Source organism: Fukomys damarensis, unplaced genomic scaffold (genome assembly GCF_012274545.1).
Source record: "Fukomys damarensis isolate Sample0158 unplaced genomic scaffold, DMR_v1.0_HiC HiC_scaffold_26, whole genome shotgun sequence".
Lineage (NCBI taxonomy): Eukaryota > Metazoa > Chordata > Mammalia > Rodentia > Bathyergidae > Fukomys > Fukomys damarensis.
This window is the reverse complement of record NW_022900938.1, coordinates 3,953,116-3,977,517: the sequence shown is the minus strand read 5'-3', so window position 1 is coordinate 3,977,517 and position 24,402 is coordinate 3,953,116. Positions and strand designations below refer to the sequence as shown.

At 37.5% G+C, this 24,402-nt stretch overlaps 1 protein-coding gene across 1 annotated transcript; it reads right to left on the bottom strand.

The window, feature by feature from the left end:
* Positions 1–105: 105 nt before the first annotated feature.
* Stk17b (serine/threonine kinase 17b) lies at positions 106–23,429 on the bottom strand. The gene is made up of 7 exons (XM_010631955.2): positions 23,268–23,429; positions 17,521–17,733; positions 10,042–10,186; positions 8,142–8,268; positions 6,382–6,430; positions 5,567–5,746; positions 106–2,241 (listed from the first exon to the last, which is right to left on the bottom strand). The coding sequence occupies exons 1-7, from the start codon at positions 23,387–23,389 to the stop codon at positions 1,959–1,961; spliced, it is 1,119 nt and encodes a 372-aa protein (XP_010630257.1). The 5' UTR covers positions 23,390–23,429; the 3' UTR covers positions 106–1,958.
* Positions 23,430–24,402: the final 973 nt, after the last annotated feature.

Genomic DNA, 24,402 nt, shown 5'->3' with positions numbered 1-24,402 from the left:
GGTTGGTTTATCGTCACATTTCAGTCAAAGTATTTCAATTCATCTCTATCAAAAGATGGTTTTATATTCTTGGTGCTTTCTTATTCTGCTAGTTGCTTTCTTTATAACAAAACAATGTTACTTCTGTGGAAATTTATACAATTCTGTATTCCATTAACTAAGGGGAAACATGTAAACTGTTTTAAGATTCCTCAGAGGAATAAAAAGTGACTATAAAATGATTTTTAAGTAGCTTATATTTCAAAATTTAATCATTCTTCATTTTTGTTTGCTATGACATAATTCCTGTAAAAATTTAAAAATTTATTAGAAAAGTAATCTTTCCCTCATTCTCCAATGACCTGCTAAGCTTTACCTGCGTTACTTAATACTGAAGGCAAATAATGAAAAATTGAGAAAGAACTCATCAGTTGTAGACATACGGAGCTCAACGTTAGTATCCGCAGTGTCTACTGAACCAACAAAGCACTTCTTAAAAAACCTGTTTGTACATTTCTTATTCACAAAGAGAGCTCCTTTGGCACCTGAGTTGAGCACAATATAGTGGAACAAAGACTGCCTAAGAGAAAATCGTTTAAAGACTGTATTCGTCTATCTGTACATATATACATACACATATACATATACACAAATGTGCCTGCACACAGAAGAAGCAACTTCTCCTCTGTGCTGAAGGCATTAAAAGAATTTTCCATTTAGTCAAAATAATCCATGGTTATCTGAAAAATTTGAAGTCATCAAAATTTCCATAATGCACAGGTCTATAGAGTAATATCTAACTCGTAGGGAAATCTGAGGCTGCCTTTTCTGTTAACGTATAACATGAAGTTGGACATAATCATGCGGTCATGAGGTCACAGTCACCTTTACATCATATTGCAATGAACTTTTTAATGATCACCAGGTAGAAAACCATCAAAGACTGCCCAATTGGGCCTGAACTAGTGACCGGCCACAGCCCAGGCCCACTGCTCTCGCCAAGTCCACTTGTGCTGCTTCCCGCAAAGGGCCCGCTAAAGGCTCCTGTGGAGAGCTTCAGGCTTGGCCTTCACACGCACCAAGAACTTCTCCTGTCAGGTCGGCCTTGCTGCTGTGGACACTGGCATTGTGGACTTTTTATGTACACTTTAGAGCTCTAAATGATGGTCTTATATTCTAAGCCTTAGGAAAGATCTAAAACTGAATAAGCTGCTGAGTCTGTCACCATTTTCTTTTATGCTCAATTGATCCATCTGGCTAAAAATCCATCATGTTTAGTTTCACCTGAGTGTCTTCTCCTCTAGAAATCCCAGAGGCTGGAGAAACTACAGAGGTGCTTGCGTACCTTACATTCTCCATCTTCCAGACCTCATTAGATCTCAAGCACATGGAGAACAGGCCAGAGACAGCGGAGTTAAAAATGAAGATATGCCACACTGTTCAGAGAAATCTCTATCCATCTTTCGGCTCCCTCTGGGTAAAGGATCTCTTTCATACAGAAAATCACGTACAATATCGATAAAGTAGTATATATTTGGCTTAAAACAGATACTGTTTTCCTAAACAGATTAAGTCAGCAGAGTCAGTGCATAGGGCTCGCCTTAGGGACAGAACTTAGTCCAAATGTTCTCATTTCGTTCCGCTTACAACCATAATGTAACTCAAACTACTTTTTTTCTGATACGTAAAACATTTTTTAAGTTCTTCTGAACTTGAATTTATTCATTAACATGTGAACTCACATGTATAATTTTAATTTTTGTCATATATTTAAATAATTTTTCTCTATGGAGCTATCTCAAGACAAGAAATAATATTATGCTAGCACTAGAAATTTTGCATTAAAACACTTCCTTAAATTTTTCTATGCAAAAGTGCATTTACAATATAAACAATCACATATGAAGCTGCAACCCACAATCTCATTGGAGTGGATTTAAAATTTCAAAGTCGGTCCAAATGAGTCAGAGAGAAAAGTGCTAACACAGCAAATCGGAAACGAGTTCATGGGGGTTGGGCAAAGAGTCATCGAAGCGAAATCTTTTGGAAACCATGCTGCCATCCTCTGGGATGTTCTCTTTGTCTTCCCGGTCAGCACAGGTCCCATGACAAGAGGACTTGGAAGTCTTATCTTCAGAGGACCTCGTTGGATGATCCTGAATGGGAGAGGGACTGGAAGTTTCCTCAGGGTGAAACAAGCTTCCAAAGTCCCACTGTTGCAGCCAAGAGTGAGCAAGGCAGGTTTCCGCTGTGGGTCTTTTCCTTTGAAAGAAGGCACCAAGGGAAAACTGAACATTAAAGTCAAGGTGAAAATGTCTTCGGTTTATCTATAGAGTATAGACATCTTTTTAATTATTATGAAAATAATACATAGTCATGGTATAACATTCAAATCATGTAGGTGAGAATAGCAGCTAACATTTATTGAATGCTTAGCTTTATGCCAGGTATTCTACATATGTTTCTAACATATTATAGTCATGAGAAACCTGTACAATTGGTATTATTATTATTATTATTCTCGTGTATGACAAGAAGGAAGGATGCCAAGAGATCTGAGTTCTCCCAAACCCTCCCACTAGTAAGTGGCACATGCTATAGTTGGGGTCTTGTAGTCCCCCAAGGCCCATGTGTCACATGCTGGCCACCAGCCTGTGGCAATACTGGAAGGGAGTGGAGTCTGCAGGGGGTGGAGCCTAGTGGAAGGAAGTCAGGTCACTGCCCGTGGGCCCTAGAGGAGCGATGGGGAACCCACGTGCTCCCTTCTCTCTGGCTTCCCGGCTGTCATGAGGTGAGCAGCTTTGCTCCACCACCACGTCCTGCTTCCCAGCAGCCAAAGCAGGGAGCAAGTAACCAGGGATCGAAACTCTCAGCCACACAGAGCTGTCCTCCTTTTAAGTTGATTTTTCACATTGTTCTGTCACAACAATGTAACACTAACATAGAAAATGGGTACCAAGAAGGGGATCGTTGCTGTGAATACACCTGATGGTACAGCTCAGAAGTTTTGGGATCTGTTGGTGTAGGGTGGAAAAAGGGGCTAGGAAAAGCATAGAATGCTCTGAGCAGCGCCAAGTTGGTGACTTTGGTTGGGGCTCAGACAATTCCAACGCTGACATGAACGGGGACAGTGAAGGCTTTGCTGATGAGGGTTCAGGTGGAAAGGACTTTATTAGACCACTACGTCACATTCTGTTGATTTGCTGTTCTCGCCTTTTGGAGTGGGAATGTTTACTCTGTGGCACTGTGTCATGGAAGTATCAACTTTGTGTTTAATTTTTACAGGGTCTCATAGCGAACAGTGACACCTTGAGTCTCAGGAAACTTTGAACATGAACTTTTCAGCAATGTTGGAACTGCTATGGCTTCGGGGTCTCTTGGAGATGGAGTGAATAATTCATTTTGTATTATGAGATGCACACGAGCCTTTGGAGTCAAGGGTGAAATGCTATTGTTTGGATCCCGAATGTCCACCAAAGCCTGTGCTAAAGGCTTGGCCACCTGTCTGGCAGTACTGGGGAATGGGGAACTTGTTAGGAGGCGGGCCTCATGGGAGGAAGTTCGGGCACTGGGCATGCCCTTGAAGAGGAATCCAACACTTCAAATTTTTAAAGTTTGCTTTCTATTACGGAAGTAGTTTGTCAAATATCAAAATTTTTCAAATCAAAGGAAAAACACTCATTTATAAGTGTAACTCTAAACATAACAACCATTTGGTATATATGTTTTCTTAGACTTTTGTTTTTAAGTGTAATTTTTTTCTCTAACTGCAAAAATTAATGTGATCTTTACCAAAATTTTAGAATCTAGGTAAAAATATCAAGAAAATTAAAATTGCTTATAACTAGAAACTATGGAATCATTATTTCTACTAAATAATCACTCATATCCAAATATACTCAGTAAGAGTTTGGACTTGAATTTATCCAATAAAATAATTCAGAAACCTAAGATTTTTAATAGATAAAGAAACTGAGTCCCCCAGCAAGTAATTATGAGAGATAAAAAGAATATCATTGTATATTTGCAAGACCAGCATGTGAAGACAAGTCACAGAAGAAACTGCTGCTGATGAGACTTGAAACTAGTATTTCAGAACTTAAAAACTAGAGAAGCGTCGCGCCTACTGATCTCACATGCAGAGAGCCCCAATAACCCTAAGGCTTCATTGGGAGCTACAGCCATCTTTTTTCAAGACCATCTATTATTTGCCCTTAAAATCATATGATATTTCTGAATTGAGGTCCTAAATTCTTGCCTTAGAACCAGAGTTGGCAATACCTAGTTCTACTTCTCGAACTAGAGTACTGTTCTTCAAGTGTTTATCTGTGTTGTGAGCAATCCTTCTGCTCAAAGAGGTGTGCAGCGCAGTACGTGGCTTTCCCCTCATACAATATGAGACAGGGCGTGTAGCTGTGGGGAGGCCTTCAGGCGTCTGAAGCCTCACTTGTATCTGTGAAAAACAGCTTCCAAGAAATAATGTTCCTGGTGAGAAAGTACAATTCTTATTCTAAAAATTCACTAAAGCTCAGATGCATGCTTAGTGTAGTATTCAGAAACTAGTCACTTTCCTACCATGCACAGTGAGCTAAAAATAAAAAGCATTTTGAAACACACAGAATGTTCCATTGTTATTGTGAAATTTTTTCTTTCTAGTCCAGCAGAGGCTGGAAGCTTTTTTCACTAGCAGATAAAGTCTTGTTAAGTCTTTTCTCCTAATTGTTACGGTGGTTTGGACAAATGAGTGTGCTTAATCCTCAGGCAGCAAAGTGAAATGTTTTCCATGTTACAACGAAAAGAACTGACTGTTATGAGTTTTTATTCTGCTCTTGTATGCTGGACCACATTCATCCACAGAATGAAATGAGCTACGTACCCTTCTTTATAAATTATATTTTGATAGATACTGGATTGTGTCTGTCATATTTGTGCCCCTTTTTTTAAGAACAATGTTGCATTATGTTTACTTGGATGAATTGTGATTTAATAACTGATTTAAATAAAATGCTTGCTTTCACTTAAAAAAAAAACAAAACTAAGAAGTAAGAAAAGCAGGACCCCAGGCCCAGGCACCATGCCCCAGCTTCCACATGTTAAAGTGAACAGGGCTGACCCGGGGGAAACAAAGGTCCAGGTCCACTTCTCCTTTTTTTGCCTTGACATTGCCAATGAGGAAGACTCTTGAGGCACAATTTCAGGGCTTTTATACAGAAAGCTGTTAAAGCATCTTTTTCTTCAAGATTTGATAATTGCTAACTGTACTCATTATTTAACTATGGTACAGTACAAATCACTCATAGTAAAGTCTTACCATAAGCAGCCACAGGTACTCTACACTTTCTTTTTATATTTGTTTTCAAGGATTAGTAGATGGTTAAGACAGAAATAATCTAGATCTTTTCATTCCAAACTTCCTATCATGTATTTTCTATCTAAAGTTATGTATTATTTCTTTTATCCTTTCTCTCCATTTTACTTGAAACTTGAGCATATGTCTAAGAATTTTATGCCACTTTAGAACGTACGTTTCTTAATAGACACATATTATTTTGCAATGGTATTTAAACAAATTAATATTTTTACTTACTCTGGATTTTTAACTAGAAGGCTCTGGATGAAGTCTGTGGCCAGCTGTGAAACTGATGAAAAAGTTTCTTCAGAATAATCTACATTAACTTGAGAAATATTAAGATATGTTTCTTGATTATCTTCTCCCAAAAATGGTGATGTATGAGTTAGCAACATATAAGCAATTATACCAATATTCCTTAAAAAAACAAGGGAAAAGAATGAATTCAATTTTTAAAATATTCATATAATATACAATCAGTATTCTACACATTCCTGCTCTCAAAACTGGAACATTTAAAATACAAATGTAAACTGTTTTTTGGGTTTGTTTGTTTGTTTGTTTTAGTACCAGGGATTGAACTCAGCACCTTGTGCTTGCGAGGCAGGCGATGGAACCACTTGAGCTAAATCCCTAGCCTTAAACTGTATTTGATAGAGGTAACCCTCCATAAAACTACACAATGGTATGTATGTGACCTTCCTTTTTTGCTTAGCAGACAGCTTTGCCTGATTTTTCTAGACCTAGATCAGGCATTCCCATTGTTGAGCATTTTGCCTGTATTACAGACCACACCACTGCACTGGGCCTATTCTGTTCTTTTATTTAACTGAGGCTTCATCACCAAAAAGGATTTTCCTATATATTTCTGAACCTTTGGTTCAGAGCCTCAGTGTTATTTTAAAAAGACGGGCAGGTAAATACTCTCCTGTGGCATAATGATACTTGAAAAAAATCTTTTAAATAAAGCCTTACGATTTATACTTGGAATCAAAGAACCCCAGAACATATCCTATCCAACTTTCCCTGCTAGGTAACTAACAGAATCTTACCACATATCTGTTGCTGTGGTGATGGGATCATAGTTCAGGATTTCTGGAGCTGAAAGAGAATAAAGTTTAAATCCAATACTGACAAAACTTACTTTATACTAAATTAGAAATGTATTTAATGTTGAAAAGCCAAGTGATATAAGATAAACAGAAATGTAGTATACTTTTAATTATCCTGGGATCAGACACTTACAAATGTATAATATTGAACAAGTTATGACCAGATGGTTCAAAAACACTGATTATATTTACAGAGTATCTGATGTTTATGCAGTTTAAAAGAAACATATTAATATTAACCTCAAATAATTATGAATAAATAAAATGTTAGAAGCTAGAATATTTTTAAAATTTTAGCTCTGTTACTTTGTTAGGAATTAATTTGCATTATTTTATTAGATTGAATTTAAGTTTTTCTTTTCAGGATAAATCAGATCATAAGCATTTATAATGACATTGTGAGTAAATTATGCTTTTTGGAAATGCTAGGCTTTTGGGTGAACTAAATATCCCTTTTAAGCTATCTCTTTTAATCTAAAAAACCTAATTTGCTAAGCAATTAATTTCCAGTTGTCTCTTCACCTGCCCCAAACACTGCAAAATAAGTTCTCTTCACTTTCTCAACATTACCATGTATTTCAAATTGTGACATCCACACGAGGACTTATGACTGAAAAGTAATTTTCTTCCTTTACAATGGTCACATGATTTCTCCAAAATGAATTTGTTTTGCCCAACTACTTTTTGGTCTGATAAACCACCTACAACTGTCTGATAAACCACATACTCTTGTGAGCTATGTTTTCAAAAATTACAACCATTTATTCTAGGATACAGTCATCCATGTTAGCATTCAGAAGTTAGTCATTCGCACTGTTGTTCACTTCTGGAAATAACTGCCTAGCTGAAAGGTACCTATTATATTTAGCTGTATCTTTTCTATGTTTATGTAGGGATAGCCATATAAACAATGAAAAAAGGTAAATATATTTTTACTACAAATCAAAATACTCTATGTGCTGCTTCATGCAATGTAAGAATCTTTCACATGCACGATCTACTCTTTTTGATTTAGTACAGCATTTCCACATCACGTAATCCTAGGTTCCTCTTTGGCTCCATTCATCAAAACTGTCCCTTCACAGCGCTACACAAAACCTCACATCTATAAGCAGTAGCAACAAACAGTATGCTCTCCTACCAACAATTCCTGCAGAACCAAAGGCATCTGTACTGCAAACAGCTTCGGAGCTGGGACCACAGAAGAAAAAGTGAAATCTATCCAACAACCTGGCTTCAGAGGTAATCAAAAGAACCTGATTACCTTGGTTTTTCTCTCTGTCCATTTTTCTCCTCATATCACTTGTTGGCCTTTTGGCTAAAATCAAGTGTATTTTTCTCCTCATATATGCACAGTGTCTTTATACACAATATTAAACTTCACATGTCTATCGCTTGACTTCTGTGAAGTGTGAACGTGTCGATATGCCTACATTCACTGTGATTCATTTAAATGTGTCATAACCAGGTTTCAATGCATCAAAGTACTTTCACTAAATGAATCCTGAAATTACATGCTGATGGACTTTGTTGTTGTTTTTGTTTGTTTGACTTGTGATGTCAGAGGAGGAACCCAGGGTTCTCATATATGCCAGGCAAGTACTACTGAACTATAACCACAACCCTCAATACAGTTTTTAAAAGGTATCATCTACTTAATAGATTTCAAAATGATATAGAAAATAAAAGCAAATTCTTACCTAGGTATTCTGGCGTTCCCATGATCTCCCGAAGTTCACACGCATTCCCAATTTTTCGAGACATTCCAAAATCTACAATTTTTATGTCTCCAAGAGGATATATACTGCTTAATAATATATTCTGTGGCTAAATAAAGCACAACAAAAATTATAAGTACTGTAATATGCAATTAAAGAATATAAGTCTCAGGCTGGAGAGAAATTAATTGGAATTTATTGCCTGCCTACTGTATACTTCATTAGGTCATCTGTCACACACCGAAGGGCTGCTATTTAGGAGGAGCTATACCCAAAAGTATCTTCCGTTTTGAGGGAAAGGAGCTAGAATGAGTGAGTGCTGGGAAATAAAGACAAGGCTGCCCACTTCTGCCCACACAGAGTTCGGGAAGGCTCTCAGGAGAGACCATGCTGGAGCTCAGCCCTCAGGATGAGTAGGGACTCGTGCATCCACAGGAAGGGGTCTGGGAACAGCAGGAGATGGAAGGGATGGACACACACACGCTTCCAAAGCAGAGATGTTTCGGCACAGCGCCATGGTTGTGGACAAGCTGGGTCTGACTGTTGCCAGGGTTGTAGTGTGGACAAGCAGAGAGGCACAGCCACACCACCCACTGCCTCCTGCAAGGCTGTGGCTATGACAAAGTTCTCTTCTGCTACACAAACCCATAAACAAAAGGAGGAGCTGCTCCCAGTCTGTGCAAAGGATGTGAACAGTCTCTTAACTTTGGGACAATCTCTTGTTTGTGTATTATTAACTCAGAGAGACTATTACAGGACAAAAGGTAAGGACAAAGAACTCTGCTGTCATGAAGGTCAGGCTTTAAAGTATTTATAGTTTAAATATTTTAAAGTATTTAAAGGTTTATAGAGGTTTGAATGCCACCCCTACTTCAAGTGCTGCAGGATGCCATGTAATGCACTTGATTTCTCTTCAGCAGGAAAAAGACCCAACTGGAATTGACAGGAGTGTGTTACATGGTGTTTAGTAGGCTGCTTCTTTCCCAATATATTATCATTACTGGAAATGGTAAGGATGCAAGACAGTAAAAACTCTCCCCTCCTGTCCCCTCCTGCCCAATATAAGAAAACAGCCTGGTTAGTTTTTCTCCTTTGAAAAAAAGAGTAAGAAAAAGAGGGAAAGATAGCAAGTCTAATTGGAGACGTGTATATTTTAAAGTTTTTACAGGACATTCAAATGATACCCAATCTACAGTTGAAAATGATTTAGAAATTAGGAGATAAGCTTGGTCCATCAGGTAGAGATCTGGGATTATGGTGATAATGAAAGTGGTAGCAGAAGCCAAAGGATCATGCAGGAAGACAATAAAGAAAACTCCAGCGCTCCACACTAAAGAGACAGATGAATAGACTTTAAGGTCACTGGGTGTCTGTGGAGGAAAACAGGGAGAAAGACAGCAACATGAAAGGCCAAAGTATCAGGGCTCAGGTAAAGATGTTCTAGAAAAGAGCCAACGACCAAAAGCTGCAACAGCAAGACGGCTGAGCAGCAACGGGAGAGAGGAATGGGGTAGTAAAAGCACATCTGCAGAGGTGGAGATGAAAATTGAGGGCTTCAGAAGTAGACGCCTGGATAAAAGGAGGAGGCCCAATACGTGGCTCTCAGACAGGGATGGAGTGGGATGATGATGGGAGGGGAACACATAAGAATGATGCCTTAAAGAAGTCAGTAATTAGTCTGAGCTGTGTAAACACACAGACACTTCCTGTCTGCCAACACAAAGCCAAGTCCCTGCAGCACAGTGGGCAGGTAAAGAGGGCACCAGCACTGCCTAGAAATCAGACGTGGCTGTTTCTTCTCAAGGCCAGCTTAGAACTCTGCGTACCAAGGGCAATGAAGGAGCACAAATGCTGTGTCACTTCACATCACACTGTACCTTACCTTTAAATCAAGGTGTACAATGTTATTCTGATGTAGATAACAAACTCCTTCAAGTATTTGTTTAATGAGTCTGATAATGTCATTCTCAGAGACCATTTCAGCCAGCTCCGGTAAACAAAGGTTGAAAATTTCTCCACCTGCAGCACTGAAATAAAATCCAAATAACAGAAACTTAAAATCAGTAACCTAAAAAATAACTTTTAAATACTGCATACCTGCTAAGACATACAACCATGTAAACTTCAGGGCATGCATTATACACATATGCATAACACACACATATAAACATTTTTCAGAACAAGGTGGGGGGAGGATCTTCAAGGAATAAAATAAATGACAAGAACAATTCAAACCTGATATTAATACTTGAATATTTAACAAAACAGAATCACCTTATAATCTAATAGTGCTGTCACATGCCTTAACTCTGCAATAAAAACAATTAAAATGGTAGCTAATACTTTGAGATCTGCTCTGTGCACAGATAAATCCGCATGTATCTTATGACTGTCATCTACTTTGACCCTCATGACAACCACATGAGGCATGTAGTTATTCCCATTATACAGATGGAGCAAGTACAAAGAAGTTAAGCAACTTGTAAAGAGTCACACAATAAACAGGGCCAAAATGGGAACATGGCTAAGAATCCACATTCTTAGTCAATATCCTGTATTGCAGCTTCAGGTAGAATACTTGGTACCAGTGTTTTTCAAAGAATTGAAATCTAAAGAATGCTCAAAAAGGCATAGTGAAAAATCCCTACGTTTAGAATCAAATAATCTGAACCAATATCCTAAATCTGCCATTTACCGGCAATATAATTTAGGGTCTGTTAACTTATAGCATGAGTTTCTCCAGCTGTAAAATGGATCTTACTAAACAACAGATATGGGGGGACTAAATATAAGTAAGATAAAAGTGGTCAATGAGAATATGCAAAAAAATCTAGGTGATTATTCATCAAATTTGGAGATATTTAAGTAAAGTATATTTCATGTTATTAAACAGCAACTCACTGTAAAAAAACACTATTCTTTTTGTTTCTTTGGCTCACTGGATTCTTTGATCCAGTGCATCAAGAATAGCACCTGGCACATATAAGGTGTTCAGCACATACTTTCTGAATGAGTGAATGAAAGAATGCAGTCATTCTTCAGAGAGGCTGAAATTGGGATTGACAAGGAGAAAAAACAAATCATATCCACATCATAGGAGCCCTGAGGAAAAAACATGATGTTGGCCCTCTCAAGGTCCCTGAAGGAAAGAGTGCCAATGGTGACACCTTCACTCCTCCCTTTCTGGTTACATGGTCTGGTTTTAACTAAACAAAGCATCTCAAAACAGTGTGATTTAAATATATTCCTGCAAAAACATTCAAGATGTATTACTAAGTAATACTGCATTATATAATATTACTAATGCAATTATAAGCAAATACGAAAATGAAAAGATGAACTTCAGATTCTCTGAAAATAAGTTCTTTGCTAGGCACTTTGCAACATCCAAGCCCAAGCAGACAAGATTAGGAGGTAGCGGGCAGCACTCTCCAGAGCTTGAGGAGGAAGCACAGACAGTGGGTGCCTGCAGGATCACAGCGCTGTCACTAACCAGCTATGCAAACGGGGATAAGACATCTGCTTCTTCTACTGTGACATGTGAGTCAGATCTGCAACTTCATTCATGCCAGATTTCAATTAGACAATGTATATGAAGTATCAAGCACCAGAGTTGTTAGAAGGATCAAAGCAGGCACCCCTGTAAGTATGCATCCAGGGTCCGACATGGACTCAATATTCAATATCTATCAGTTATTAATATAAGGGAGCAACAAACATTAATTCCACTCTAGCCAACATCCAGCCTTTCTGTATTTGGGGGCTTCTTGTTGAACTCTGATTTTGAAGATAAAAGTCTCTGCTAAATTAAAATTCAGTCTTAGAAATATATATGTCTACACTGCATTCTTAAGTGAAAAAGTTACTATAGGATATGTCCAGTAGATTGCAATTTTGTTTCTGAAGCTAAAAGTATACAGATCAAGAAATAAGGATAATTCTAAAATACAGGAATGTGCCACAAAGTTCTCACACTTACATGATTTCTGTATCTTTTAAATCTAACAGTGAATAAGTATTACTTTTATAAGCAAGAAGATTGTGCTAAGGATTTTTTGCTTGCTTCAAGAACAACACACTGAGACTGTTTATTTACCTAAAGGTATTTAACACACAATAATTAAAAAATTAACTTTTTGTAACTTCCTTATAAAATAGAAAATATTACTTTTGTCCCATATGCTCTCATAGAATTGTGTCTGGTGACTAAAAGCAAGTTCTCCTTTTCAGTTATTATTACTCAGGCAGTGTTTGCCCTATGTTCACGCAAACTAGTAAATATTCTTTATAATAATCAGTTTGCTGTGAATTCAACATTAAAAACTTAATATTTCCAATTAAATAATACCTTGTATTTCTAGAAATTTTGAAAAATGTAAATATTTTATTTTCCAACTATGCTTTTAAAACACTTGGTATGGAAGAAGTCTTTGCTTCATGGAGAAGAAGGAGGGGATGGGTCAGCTAGCCTCAAAATTTCTCAATTTATGGAAAGATCTAAGTCTAGAAAAATCAGCATTTATTTTATTTTACAAAGAAACAGCCAAAGGAAAGAGCTTTATTTATTTATTTATTTTTTGCGGGGTACCTGGGATCGAACTCAGGTCCTTGCACTTGCAAAGCAGGTGAACCACTGAGCTAGATCCCCAGCCCAGGAAAGAGCTTTTAAAAGTCATTTAGACTTTGTAACTGAGGAAAGCTATGTATTTTGATAAAAACAAAAACAGAAGATTTAATACATACTTAGAAATGACAAGCTGATTAAAAGAACCTGTTTCATTCACAGAAATAAACTTAATTTGTTTCCAAAAAATAGACTCAAGTTAGGTAAAGACAAAACACATGCGCACACACACACATATCTATCAGAACTCCCAGCTCTGGTAATCCCAAAAGAAAAAAGTTTCAGACAGATTCAAAAAACAGTAAATGTAACAATCCATCTTAAGTGATTGTGAGCTGATCATATGTGTCTGGAGGGGTCTGACATCTACCACATCTGTCTATGCATTGGCCCATAGAGCCAGAAATGCCACTTCTTGGAAACTCCCCTAAACCACACAAATAATGCCCACCCAGGGAAAGTTGAAGGAAAAAAGCATGCTCCAACCATATGCAGCCATAATACCAGGCGGGAGTCATAGCTCAGTGGGAGGCACATGCTTAGCACACCTGAGGCCTTGGCTTCAATTCCCAGCAATGCAAAACAAACAAAACAGCCATAATAACAGTAAGAAAAAGGCCCATGAACCTATAATGATTGACTTCTGAGTTATACTGTTAAGTTTAAGGGAAAAGAAGCAAGGTGCAGAGGAGCATATACGATATGCTACTCTTGCTGTAACTAAAAGAAATACAAAGATATAAATTCACTTACACTTGCAAGAAAAAGCATATAAAAAAATAAGCCAGGGGCTGGGGGAGTAGTTAGCTCAGTGGTACAGCACTTGCCAAGCATGTTCGAGACCCTGATCACAAATGAAAAGACAAATAAAAGAATGAACTAAAAAGAGAATAACAATTACCCATGAAGAAAGGATGAGAACAGAACAGGAAGAACAGGAATGGGAGCAGGATTTTGTAGTATACATTTTTATGTATCTTTGAGTTTTAAACCATGCAAATCATTTTTATAATTTCAAAATTATTTTTAAAAGGATTAAAAAAAAAACAAACCCTAAATTGAACTTAAACAGAAACAAATACACGTAACTATCCAACTATCCAGCTATCTATCCTTAGTTCAGGGGTCCAGGTCCAGGCTGGTTAGGAGCCACGCTGGGGGGCAGGGCAGGAGATGGGAGCAGCAGGGGAGGAGGCTTCATCTGCGTTTACAGCTCCTCCCCCTCGCTGGCTCAGCAGCCTGAGCTCCACCTCCTGTCAGATCGCTGGTGGTACTGGATTCTCACAGAAGTGCAGATCCTACTGCGGACCGCTGCATGCTCCTGAGGAGAATCTGGTGCCTGCTGATCTGAGGGGAGCTGAGACAAGATGTGGCTGCAGATACAGATTCACATTAGCGTAGAGGTGTGATGGCACATGGACCAGAGTTAATCAACTGCATGCAGACTCCTATCAGAGCCCTATCAGTGAGTGACAAGGGACGTTTCTGCTGCACAACTGATGTAAACACAAAAACACACCTCCCAATCCACAGAAAAACTGTCTTCCACAAAACCAGTCCCTGATATACGGGCCCTACTGCCCTAGTGGGTTATATTGTAAATTCAAAAAGAATGGCAACAAAAAATTCAAATTCCACTAAGTAGTTTGCTAGTGCTATTCGTGGTTTAGTACTCATATTAGAATACAGCTGTGCTCAAACTTTTCTGTTTCTATTGCTAGAAAAGGCAAATGAGTTAAGTGTCGTGGAGACCAGGGTCTTCCCCTGTGGAAGAAGGGATGATGATGATAGTAGTAGTAGTAGTAGTAGTAGTAGTAGTAGTAGTAGTAGTAGTAGTAACAATATAATAATAATAATGATAATACAGAAGAAGGTGAGAAGTGATAAAGAACCTTGTGGTGGCAGACGTGAACTGGAGCTGTGAGAATAAATACATTGTTCTTTTTTAACATGCCTTCCTAACTCTAGTCTCAGAAAAGGCCTAGGAACAGTGACCATCCACTGCCAACGACTGTGCCCGGCATCCCTATCTTGGTTTCTAAGCACATTCTGCACTAAAAACCAGAACTTCCTGGAACACTGGCCGACTACAGGTATGGGCCAAAGTGATCCTAGAAATCTTGGTGTGCACAGAACAAGAAAGTCCTCAAACATGAACATATCATATCAAAAGAACACAGGCAGTACCATAAAAGGCTAACTGATAAATCTAACCACTGTTACATTTTTAGGGGGGCAGGTACCGGGGATCAAACTCTGGTCCTTGCGCTTGGGAGGCAGACGGGGAACCACTGAGCTAAATCCCCAGCCCCCCACTGATACATTTTGAACAATTTCAGCATGAAAAAAAATGGTGGCTGCAACTGACTAGACTCCACAGATTAAAATACAATAAGTTATTATCACCATTTTGGGACCTCTATTAAAATAGCTACTTCAAGTATATCAATGGTTATCTAAATTACTGGGTGAAAAGTTGTTAAAAGAAAAAGGAAGAAAAAGGTCTCTAAATTTCACTACACAGAAGACTGACTAATCACAAAGGGGAGTGAGTGGGCGAGCTAGCACACTGCACCTTAACCTTACTCAGCGTCAACAAAACCAGTGACAAAACAATCGGACGGTAATGCAGTAACGCCAGCAGATACATCACCGCTCACACTGTCTTCTTGACAGAAGTATTGAAATCTAATCATGGGAAAAGAAGACAGATCCAGAATGTATGGCATTAGATGTGTTAAGTGATTCAGACCTCCCCCCAAAAAGTCACTGTCATGAAAAATAAAATGACTAAAGAGAGTTAACAAATACAACATATGAATCTCGACAGGGTTTTGCACTGGGAAAAACAGTTCTATGGGACAATTTGGAGAAAATCAATGAAATTTTTAAACATGGACTGTTAGATGATACCCCTGACTGTTAACTTTCCTAGATTTGAGGCTGGGGTTAATTATGCAAAAAGAGCCCTTATTCTTTGGAATAAATGCTTCAGCATGCAAAGGAAAAATATCTTGATACCAATATTATAAAATAAAAAAGCAAAACAGTTATGTCAGATGGTTTGAGAAGATAAATGAATTGGTAATAGTTCTAAGAGTGAAAGATTCCACCATTTTATTTTTACCATATAAACATTTTGCCACCTTACTGAAACAAACCTCTTTTACCTAATTTTTACCATCAACTAAAACTATCTGATGTGATCATACTGTCCCAAAGTGACAGGTGTAGTAATTAAGCCAAAATCTCGGCAATAAACTTTAGTAAATCTTAGCCACCTGGTAAAAAATATATTAATCCACTCAAACATATGCTGGGTGCTTCTACCTTTCAAGTAGATCAATAACAGCTCTAGTTTACTGGTAGGGAAACTGAATCCATTTTCACAGCAGTATGAACATAGTCTATCCATAAAATGTGTCAAAATTTTTAATTTATTTTGTTATTGCTGTTTAGATGAACTCCTAAAACAAGATTTTATTGAAGTAGTGAATGTACCTATCTATAGTCAACCTCCAAGCTTAGTATTTCATTACAATTTTTGAAAAACATTGGCTACTTTTTACATACTTCACACACGCAGAGGTCATGCAAGGGGACACCCGATAGACAGCTAATGAATCTGACAAAATAATCACAAATGTACAAAAAATTAAATCACACTGGGAGGTCGTGACCTTCTCTGCAATTCTAATCAGTACAGCAGGGGCTATAACTTGCCCCCACAGGAATCTTGGTGCTCTGGAAAACGCTCAACGTATTCACACTTAATGAACTACTTGTTAGTTTAACAATTTTGAAAATCAGCATTTCCATTTACAAGTTCACTCCAGGAAAATCTATTTCTTAGCACAAAAAAATTGGTATGTGTGTGTGTGTGTGTGTGTATGCAAATTCTCCATTCTTAAAATAAATACTAAAATAAGGTTAATATACTTTTAAATTTAAAAAGGATGCAACATAGGTACAAAAATAGTGTAGTTCTTAATACATCTTTTATACATCTTAATACATCTTTTTCCAAAAAGTAACTTTTCTTGTTTACTATAAAATAGATTGGTCAGAACCTAAAAGGTACTAAACATAAATTTAACTGATCTTATCTAACTGTTGCAGATGTCAAACATATTTTTTACCTTCTTATAATAAATATCAGACATCACACTAAAGAGGCACATGTCAAAATACTGGTTAACGTCCATGGTTAACCATCCTCAACTCATACCAATTCACCAACTGTTGACTATTTAGGGGTTTTTCATTTTTCTCTGACAAGATATATATTTTATTTCTTCTTGTTACAATTCCTAACATAGTACTGTGAACATCACAAATATGAACTGTGTTTCTTCAACAAACAATGTACTAGGTTTACCGTTCGTTATGCAGTTTACCTTTCTGTTCTCCTTGGATCATTTCCTTGGAGGTATTTTTCAAAGAGATAGACAAAATAGATAAGTAACTTCGATTTTATTTGCCTATTAGCATGTTTTTCAGAAAAAATTCCAATCTCTGTGCCACTAGCAATATAAAAGCATACTTATTTCACCCCAGTCCCCAAATGTGGAGAGGCATACTTGTGAAATACTTGAATATAAACTGTCTCTCTAATATTTCACCAACAGCCATAAGTTCTTACCACACTTTATCATTCTTATGTTTAACAACTTCAAAACACCATGTTCGATCAATTAAAACAGGTACCTTAAATTTATTAAAATGTATTATACTTACTATTCCAGTATCAAAATGATCTCGCTTGTATTTTCATAGACCTCATGGAGATTAATCACATGGGGACAAGACTTTGCCAGTTCAAGCACAGCAATCTCATGCAGAATTTCTGCTCGACAATCTTGCCCTCGTCTTCTCTTTTTGAGAAATTTTGCAGCGTACTCTTGGCCAGTAGATTTTGATATACATTGTCTAACCACAGCAAATTTTCCTCTGGGAGAGAAAAGGACAAGCAAATTTAAGTTTTCCATAGAGAACAACATTAATATAATATTACAGATATTGTTATAACTCCAATATAAAGTCCAATCTTTCAAATATGCATGCCATCAATAATCCATATTTTCTAAACTAAATCAAATATCATAAGTACTTTTATAACATGTATAGTGTTATTAAAAATGTATATGACAAACTATAATAGCAGGGTAAAACAGAATTGTAATTATTCTTCACTATTAATAGGGTACATTTATAATTGCAAGTAGATAATTTCATTTGCATACCTACTCCAAGCCATACACTTGATATAAATTATTGTGTTTAAGTATCACAACAAGTCTATATAGCAAATGCCATTCTGTTTTGCAGACTCCAGAGAAGATGCGTAACTTAGTCAAGATAAATATTTAAAGACTATACCCTTATCAGGGCATCTCACTGACTTACTAATCAGAATACCTTTTCTTCAAATATCAAAAAATCAAAAGAAAATGGGTACATGACTTGTTTTATTAGTGCAATAATTTGGCCTTTAAACATGAATTAATTTTAACAAGCTTAGGAACTTTCTATCATAATTTGTGAGCTGTTTTACCAGTATATCTCTTGGTCATGGTCAGTACTATAAGAGGCCTGCAACAGACAGGAAGAATATGTATTTTATGGAGAATATTCTATAACAATTCATGATCAACCAAGAAAGTTAATGATTATCAGCTGCTAAGTATAACACACCTGTTAAGGTTTATCATTTTAGAAATAAGTGTGTTTCAACTCCTTCCAATAACAGTGCTTAGATCTGTGGCCAAAATTTTTAAAACCACAAAAATTATCCCACAATGGGATAAATCTATTTTGAGGCAAACACTATAACTAATGAAAGCTACTGGCTTGCCTACCCAGAGAAATGTACACACACCATAAAAAGCGAGTTCACACTCAGTTCTGGAGTTTCCAGATTTTGAAGCCCCATCCACAAGTCTTCTAAGCTTGAAATCTAGAGGATCCAAAATTACGAACTTCCATCCTAAGGCTCAAGCTATTCTCTAGTTTATGACAGTAATAAATCAGGTATAAATCATAAATCTTAACTTTTGTTCCATGACTCCTCTAGCCTAGTTCCCTCTTCTAGCACAGTGTATCAGCCCTTAGCAAGGAAAGTCTTTTTTTTAACACAAGCAATATTTAGGGAGGGATGAGGTAATACACTGTTTGATTGTGTTTTCTTGTTATTTCCAAGGACCAGAGTGACAAACATTCCTATTTTTCCCAAAATTCCTAAGAATTGGTGACAATGAAAAGCACTGCAAATCAAACTGAAAAGGTTTAGCTAGTAAGTACAGTGGACTCTCACATTATGACCAGCCTGACACATGGACAACTTGGGTTACAACTACAATTTTAGTTCTAACTTCTGAACAAAATCTTGAGTTATGACCTGAATACTGGCCACTTGTGCTTCCAGATGGTCTCAGATACAGACTTAATCCTCAAAGAGTTCTGGAAGGAACATGACAACATCTTTCCTGTGTGGGGTTAACTGGGCCTATGTCTCTCTAAGGACACTGAGCTCTGCCTGTATACAGGAGAGAACCTTTGAAGGCTGTGTAGAAGAGCCTGAGCCTTACTGACAAATTTGAGTTACAACAAGCCCTCGGGAATGAATTGAGTTCATAAGTCAAGGGTCGACTGTACTGCACAAAAAAGTAACTGAGCTATAATCTGACTCCTACATTGATTGACTCCTACCTCAACTAAATAAATATGCATGTACAACTTGATTCTTTGAAAGCAGTTTTAAGATTTGAGAATATTTAATTTTAACTACAACATATTTCTCATGCTATGAAAAAGGAATACAAATTGGTACATTTCAGTAAGTATATACAAAAAAGTACATCAAACCCTTAATACCCTTAAATACCCTGGTATTTTATAAATTTTACCCTGAGGAAACAGTAGAATAACACTAAATGACACATGAAAGGTCACATATAGAACTGCAGTGTCAAGAATTAAAATGAACTGTGAATTTCTAACTTTCAGTTGAAACCAGTAAGTACCACACAATTCATTCCTTTAAAGTAGTTTTTCTTTTTCCTCTATGAGGTTTAATGTGCTTATGCCAATTCTTACTTATATTCAAGAGTAAAAACTTGTCCAAAACAGAAAAGAAACTTTTGGTTTTATGAAGAAATTAACCCTGTAAATCTCAGGAAACAGAAACTAGTTAGTCAAGAAAATTATACTTCAAAAAAAATTGTTTTACAGTACCAGTTGTGGCAGTTTAGTTATCCAATAACTTTGTATCTCCAAGCTAGAATTCCCTCAGAAAAAAAGAGCAAAATTCAGCATCCCTTTTTGTCTCAGGTGTTCTGAGAGCCCTTCTTAATTAAGCAAGGACAGCAAGCACTGACGGATCAAGACAAAGGCACCCAGACGACAAGGCCAGTGACTCATGCGCTCTGTGGCCATGAAGCTGAAGCTCATAGGGAGTGTGCACATCTGACCTGTAGGAGAATGAGCAGAAATCTGCACTTGGCCCCCTCACTCAGCACGGGAGCTGAAGCATCTATAGGGCAACTGCCAGTTACTACATCCCTGCTATAACAGCACTTACTCGGCTGGTCTGCGTCCTGTACCGAAAGTATTTGCATTTTTAAAAGTTTATTTGTAACTGCAATAAAATTTTATATATGTGTGTGTATATTCACTTAGATACTGTGAAACTAGATACATATTCTTACCATAATTATCAGCTGCCTTAGGAAAAAACCAAGTATTTATTTTCCATTCTAAAGTACTACTTGTAGCTTAGAAGTTATCAGAAATACTCTTCAATACATAATGTTCCTGTACGCAGTTTAACAAACATTCGAGACCCTCAAGAATGATACTTAACTGGCACCCTAAAAAGCCGGGGGCGAGCCGTTTCCCCACAGGGCAGGTTCAGCAGTGGCCTCCTGCACTGCAGAGCACACGGTGCCTGTGGAGGACGGAGGACGGGAGGGCTGCCGGAGGAAGCCGACATTTCTGAATCGGCCTCGCCCCTCTGACCACAGTCCTAAGAAACTTTGCCTCCCCTGGGGGAGGGGCGGAAAAAATCTACCCTACGTGGTAAAAAACAGGAACAAAGCAAGGGGTTTGAGACCAGTGAAAAAGAGAACTTAACTTTTATGTATTCTTCTTTGGCCTGATAAAGAAAAATACATTCCTAAACACTGACATCTTAAAATCAAGCTTTAAGAAATCAGTTGACTGATAACTTTGCAGTTCACCACATGCTAGAATGATATGTTATGTACTACAAAATATGTAAGCCTTCGGCAAAACAAGATTACGATCCCAATTTCCACTGTACAAAAATACAGCATTTTGAAAGTTGGTTAAAACACTGAAAGTACTTTAAGCAAGCTTTTGGTAGATGAAAAGTAATGATTTTTTATTTATCAAGGGCTACTAATTGAATACACCTGCATTTAACCTGAGACTCAGCCCACAACAATTCAGATGCTACTGAGGTCTCTTTCACAAAAATACAAGATGGGATACTAGCAATGTGTATTTGCTTTAGTCAGATTCTTCTATAAGTTTTTGCTCAAAAGTGTTAAAAAGCATGTTGAATCAAGTCTATAATTGGTATTTATGATGGCACCTCATTTATGAAAAATTTCATATTACTGACATCATTCTCATCAGTTTAAGTTCTATTTTTGTCAAAGAAAATATATTTACTTTTGAACTGCCACAGTATTTCTTATTTTGCAAAGATAATTTAATACATTTAGTAAATTTATCCATTAAAATAGTAACTTGGAAAAATGGAAACCATGTTTTGCGTCTTGTGTACTGCTGAAGGCCTTGCATATCTAATCACCTACACACTGCAACTGCCATCTATTTTTGTAATAAAAGGAAACTTGGACACATCTAGACCACCTTCTCACTGGGCAAAAAGGAATCACCAACTCAGTCTTCTAATCTATTCTGTGATGCTGCACAACACAGTTATGATATTACTGGGGGAAAACAGAAGGGAAGAAAGAAAAGAGAGAGGGAGCTTGAAAGGGGAGAGGACTCCTAATGGATTCTTAGGAATCCTTAATAAAGTACCCTAAGATACTAACAATGAGGATCCGAATCTAGGTCTCCCATTCTGAGAGACAACAAAAACACCAAAAGACTCCAGAAGTGGGTACCTGCATCATGGAAGGCTATCAGGAAATCAGATCGCTTAAGAAGCACCAAAGGAAACTGTCAGTACTTAGCTATTCCAGGTATTTGAAGAGCTGCCGCATGGGTGCACAATATGTACATCTATAAAGGAGAACCATGTCTCCTGGGCAGATATTGGCAAAGTAGAAAACAGGACATTCCATGCTTACGAGGTGCCACAAAATGGAGCAGACAACTTCTAAGGTAGAGAGTTCCCCATCAATGAAGCATTCAAATTGACGCTGGGTAACAGCTTATTGGAAGACATGACAGTAGTGATTGCTGCACTGCACAAAAATTATATCAGTGGGCCACGGATTTAGGTCAGTGGTGCCACGCCTGCCTCACAAGTGCAAGGCCCTGAGTTCGATCCCTAGTACCAAATAATTATATCAGAGGACCACCAAAGTCCTTCCAATGCAAACATTTTATGATAACTAAAATCAAGCTAAAGATATAAATTGACTAACTGCCTTTAATATAAAGCTCAAGAGACACTGAATAGATGACTTTAAATTTTTGGTGTTGCTTTTATGGCTTTCAGTACTAAATGATCTTATAGCAGGTCACTCCTTGACCTTAAGAAAATTACATCTTAGTTAAGCCACACAGCAGAATTTCTACAGGCTTTTCTTTATAGAGCACCCATTCTTTCTAACACAGAACGATACTACCAGACATGAGTGACCTATTTTCGTTTAATTTAAAAAAGAAATGGGAGGGGATCTCTATTTCTTTTTCTTAAAAGTATGTACAACATCCTAGGAATTTTTTAAATGTTAAACAAAAACTTACACAGCACTGTATTAAGTACTTCACAAATACTAAGTAATTTGACCCTCACAACAGATAAAATTACCTTCATTCCTTCTTTTTGTTGGAACTGGGGATAGAACTCGGGACCTTAACTTATGAGGCAGGGACGGAACCACTGGGCTAAATCCCCAACCCACCTTCATTCCTTCTTAAGATGAGGTAACTACGGCACTAAGAGGTTCAGTAACTTAACTGAGGTCACATAGCTAGTCAAAGACAGTGCCCAGATTTGGGCTCAGCAATCCACTCTGCTGAACTGCCTCTTCCCATCTCAGCCACAGAGGAGAACTGGGCCCTAGCAGGACTCTAGGTTAGTTGGGGTGTTTCTTACAAACTCACTAACCCTTCTACAGATTCATTTTCCCAATCTCGGTGTTAAGGACACCATATGACTTCACATTCTCATTGTCATTAATGGACCACAGTGAGTTTCAGAGTTCTATCGAAACCCATGATTTGACTTTAAGCACAGCATAACACTGTAGTTTCCTCACCTTCCGAGCTCTTTAGATGTAAGTGTATAGAAGTTATTAAAGTTTTCCATTCTGATTGGAGTTTGAGGAGTTGTTGTTAGCATGCCTGAAATACTTCGGCAATCAAATCTTCTCCGTGCCATGTTAAATTCCTCCAAGATAAGCTTTTCCAGCCACTTATTTTTCACCTATGGAAAATGAAGACAAGAGAAGATGTAACTTAAAAGTAATTAAGAAAAAAACCTGTTATCTCTGACAGGATGTACGCTACATTATACACCTCCAAATATAGCAATAAGGTAGAACCAAAAAGAAGAAAATTATTTAAAGAGCATGCTTTGCCCCAGGAGGAGTACACACAAACACATCACCTCCATTGTATCTCAGTAAAGCTACTGACTTCATTTCAGAATAAAACTATTGCAAAGATCTTCCCAACTTCTTAAAAAACAGGTATAAAATTATAATGCAAATAATCATTTATGTTTATTTTAAACTCTCATCATACCTTTCAAGGATTAGTAATTTAATATAGCAATATAATGATTTTTCATTTTAACTTCACACAATCAAACAAATTTGATGGTGATTTCAAATATCATGAGTTATATTACTGACATGTGAATGTCTACAAAAATAAAAACTTGTTTCATGGAAGGCCGTATTTCAAAACTCAATTTACCCCAAATATAAAGACCCAATTCAAAAATGGACATCTGAAATGAACAGACATTTCTCAGACAAAGAAATAAAAGCAGCAAGTAAATATATGAAAAAAGGTTCCACATCACTGGTCATTCAAGAGATGCAGATGAAAACAACACTGAGATTCCACCTCACCCCACAAGGAATGGCTGCTATCAAGAAATCAACCAATAACATGCTGGCAGGGTTGTGGGGAAAAAGGAACCCTTCTCCATTGTTGGTGGGCATGCAGACTGGTGCAACCACAAAGCAGCAAGTAAATATATGAAAAAAGGTTCCACATCACTGGTCATTCAAGAGATGCAGATGAAAACAACACTGAGATTCCACCTCACCCCACAAGGAATGGCTGCTATCAAGAAATCAACCAATAACATGCTGGCAGGGTTGTGGGGAAAAAGGAACCCTTCTCCATTGTTGGTGGGCATGCAGACTGGTGCAACCACAATAT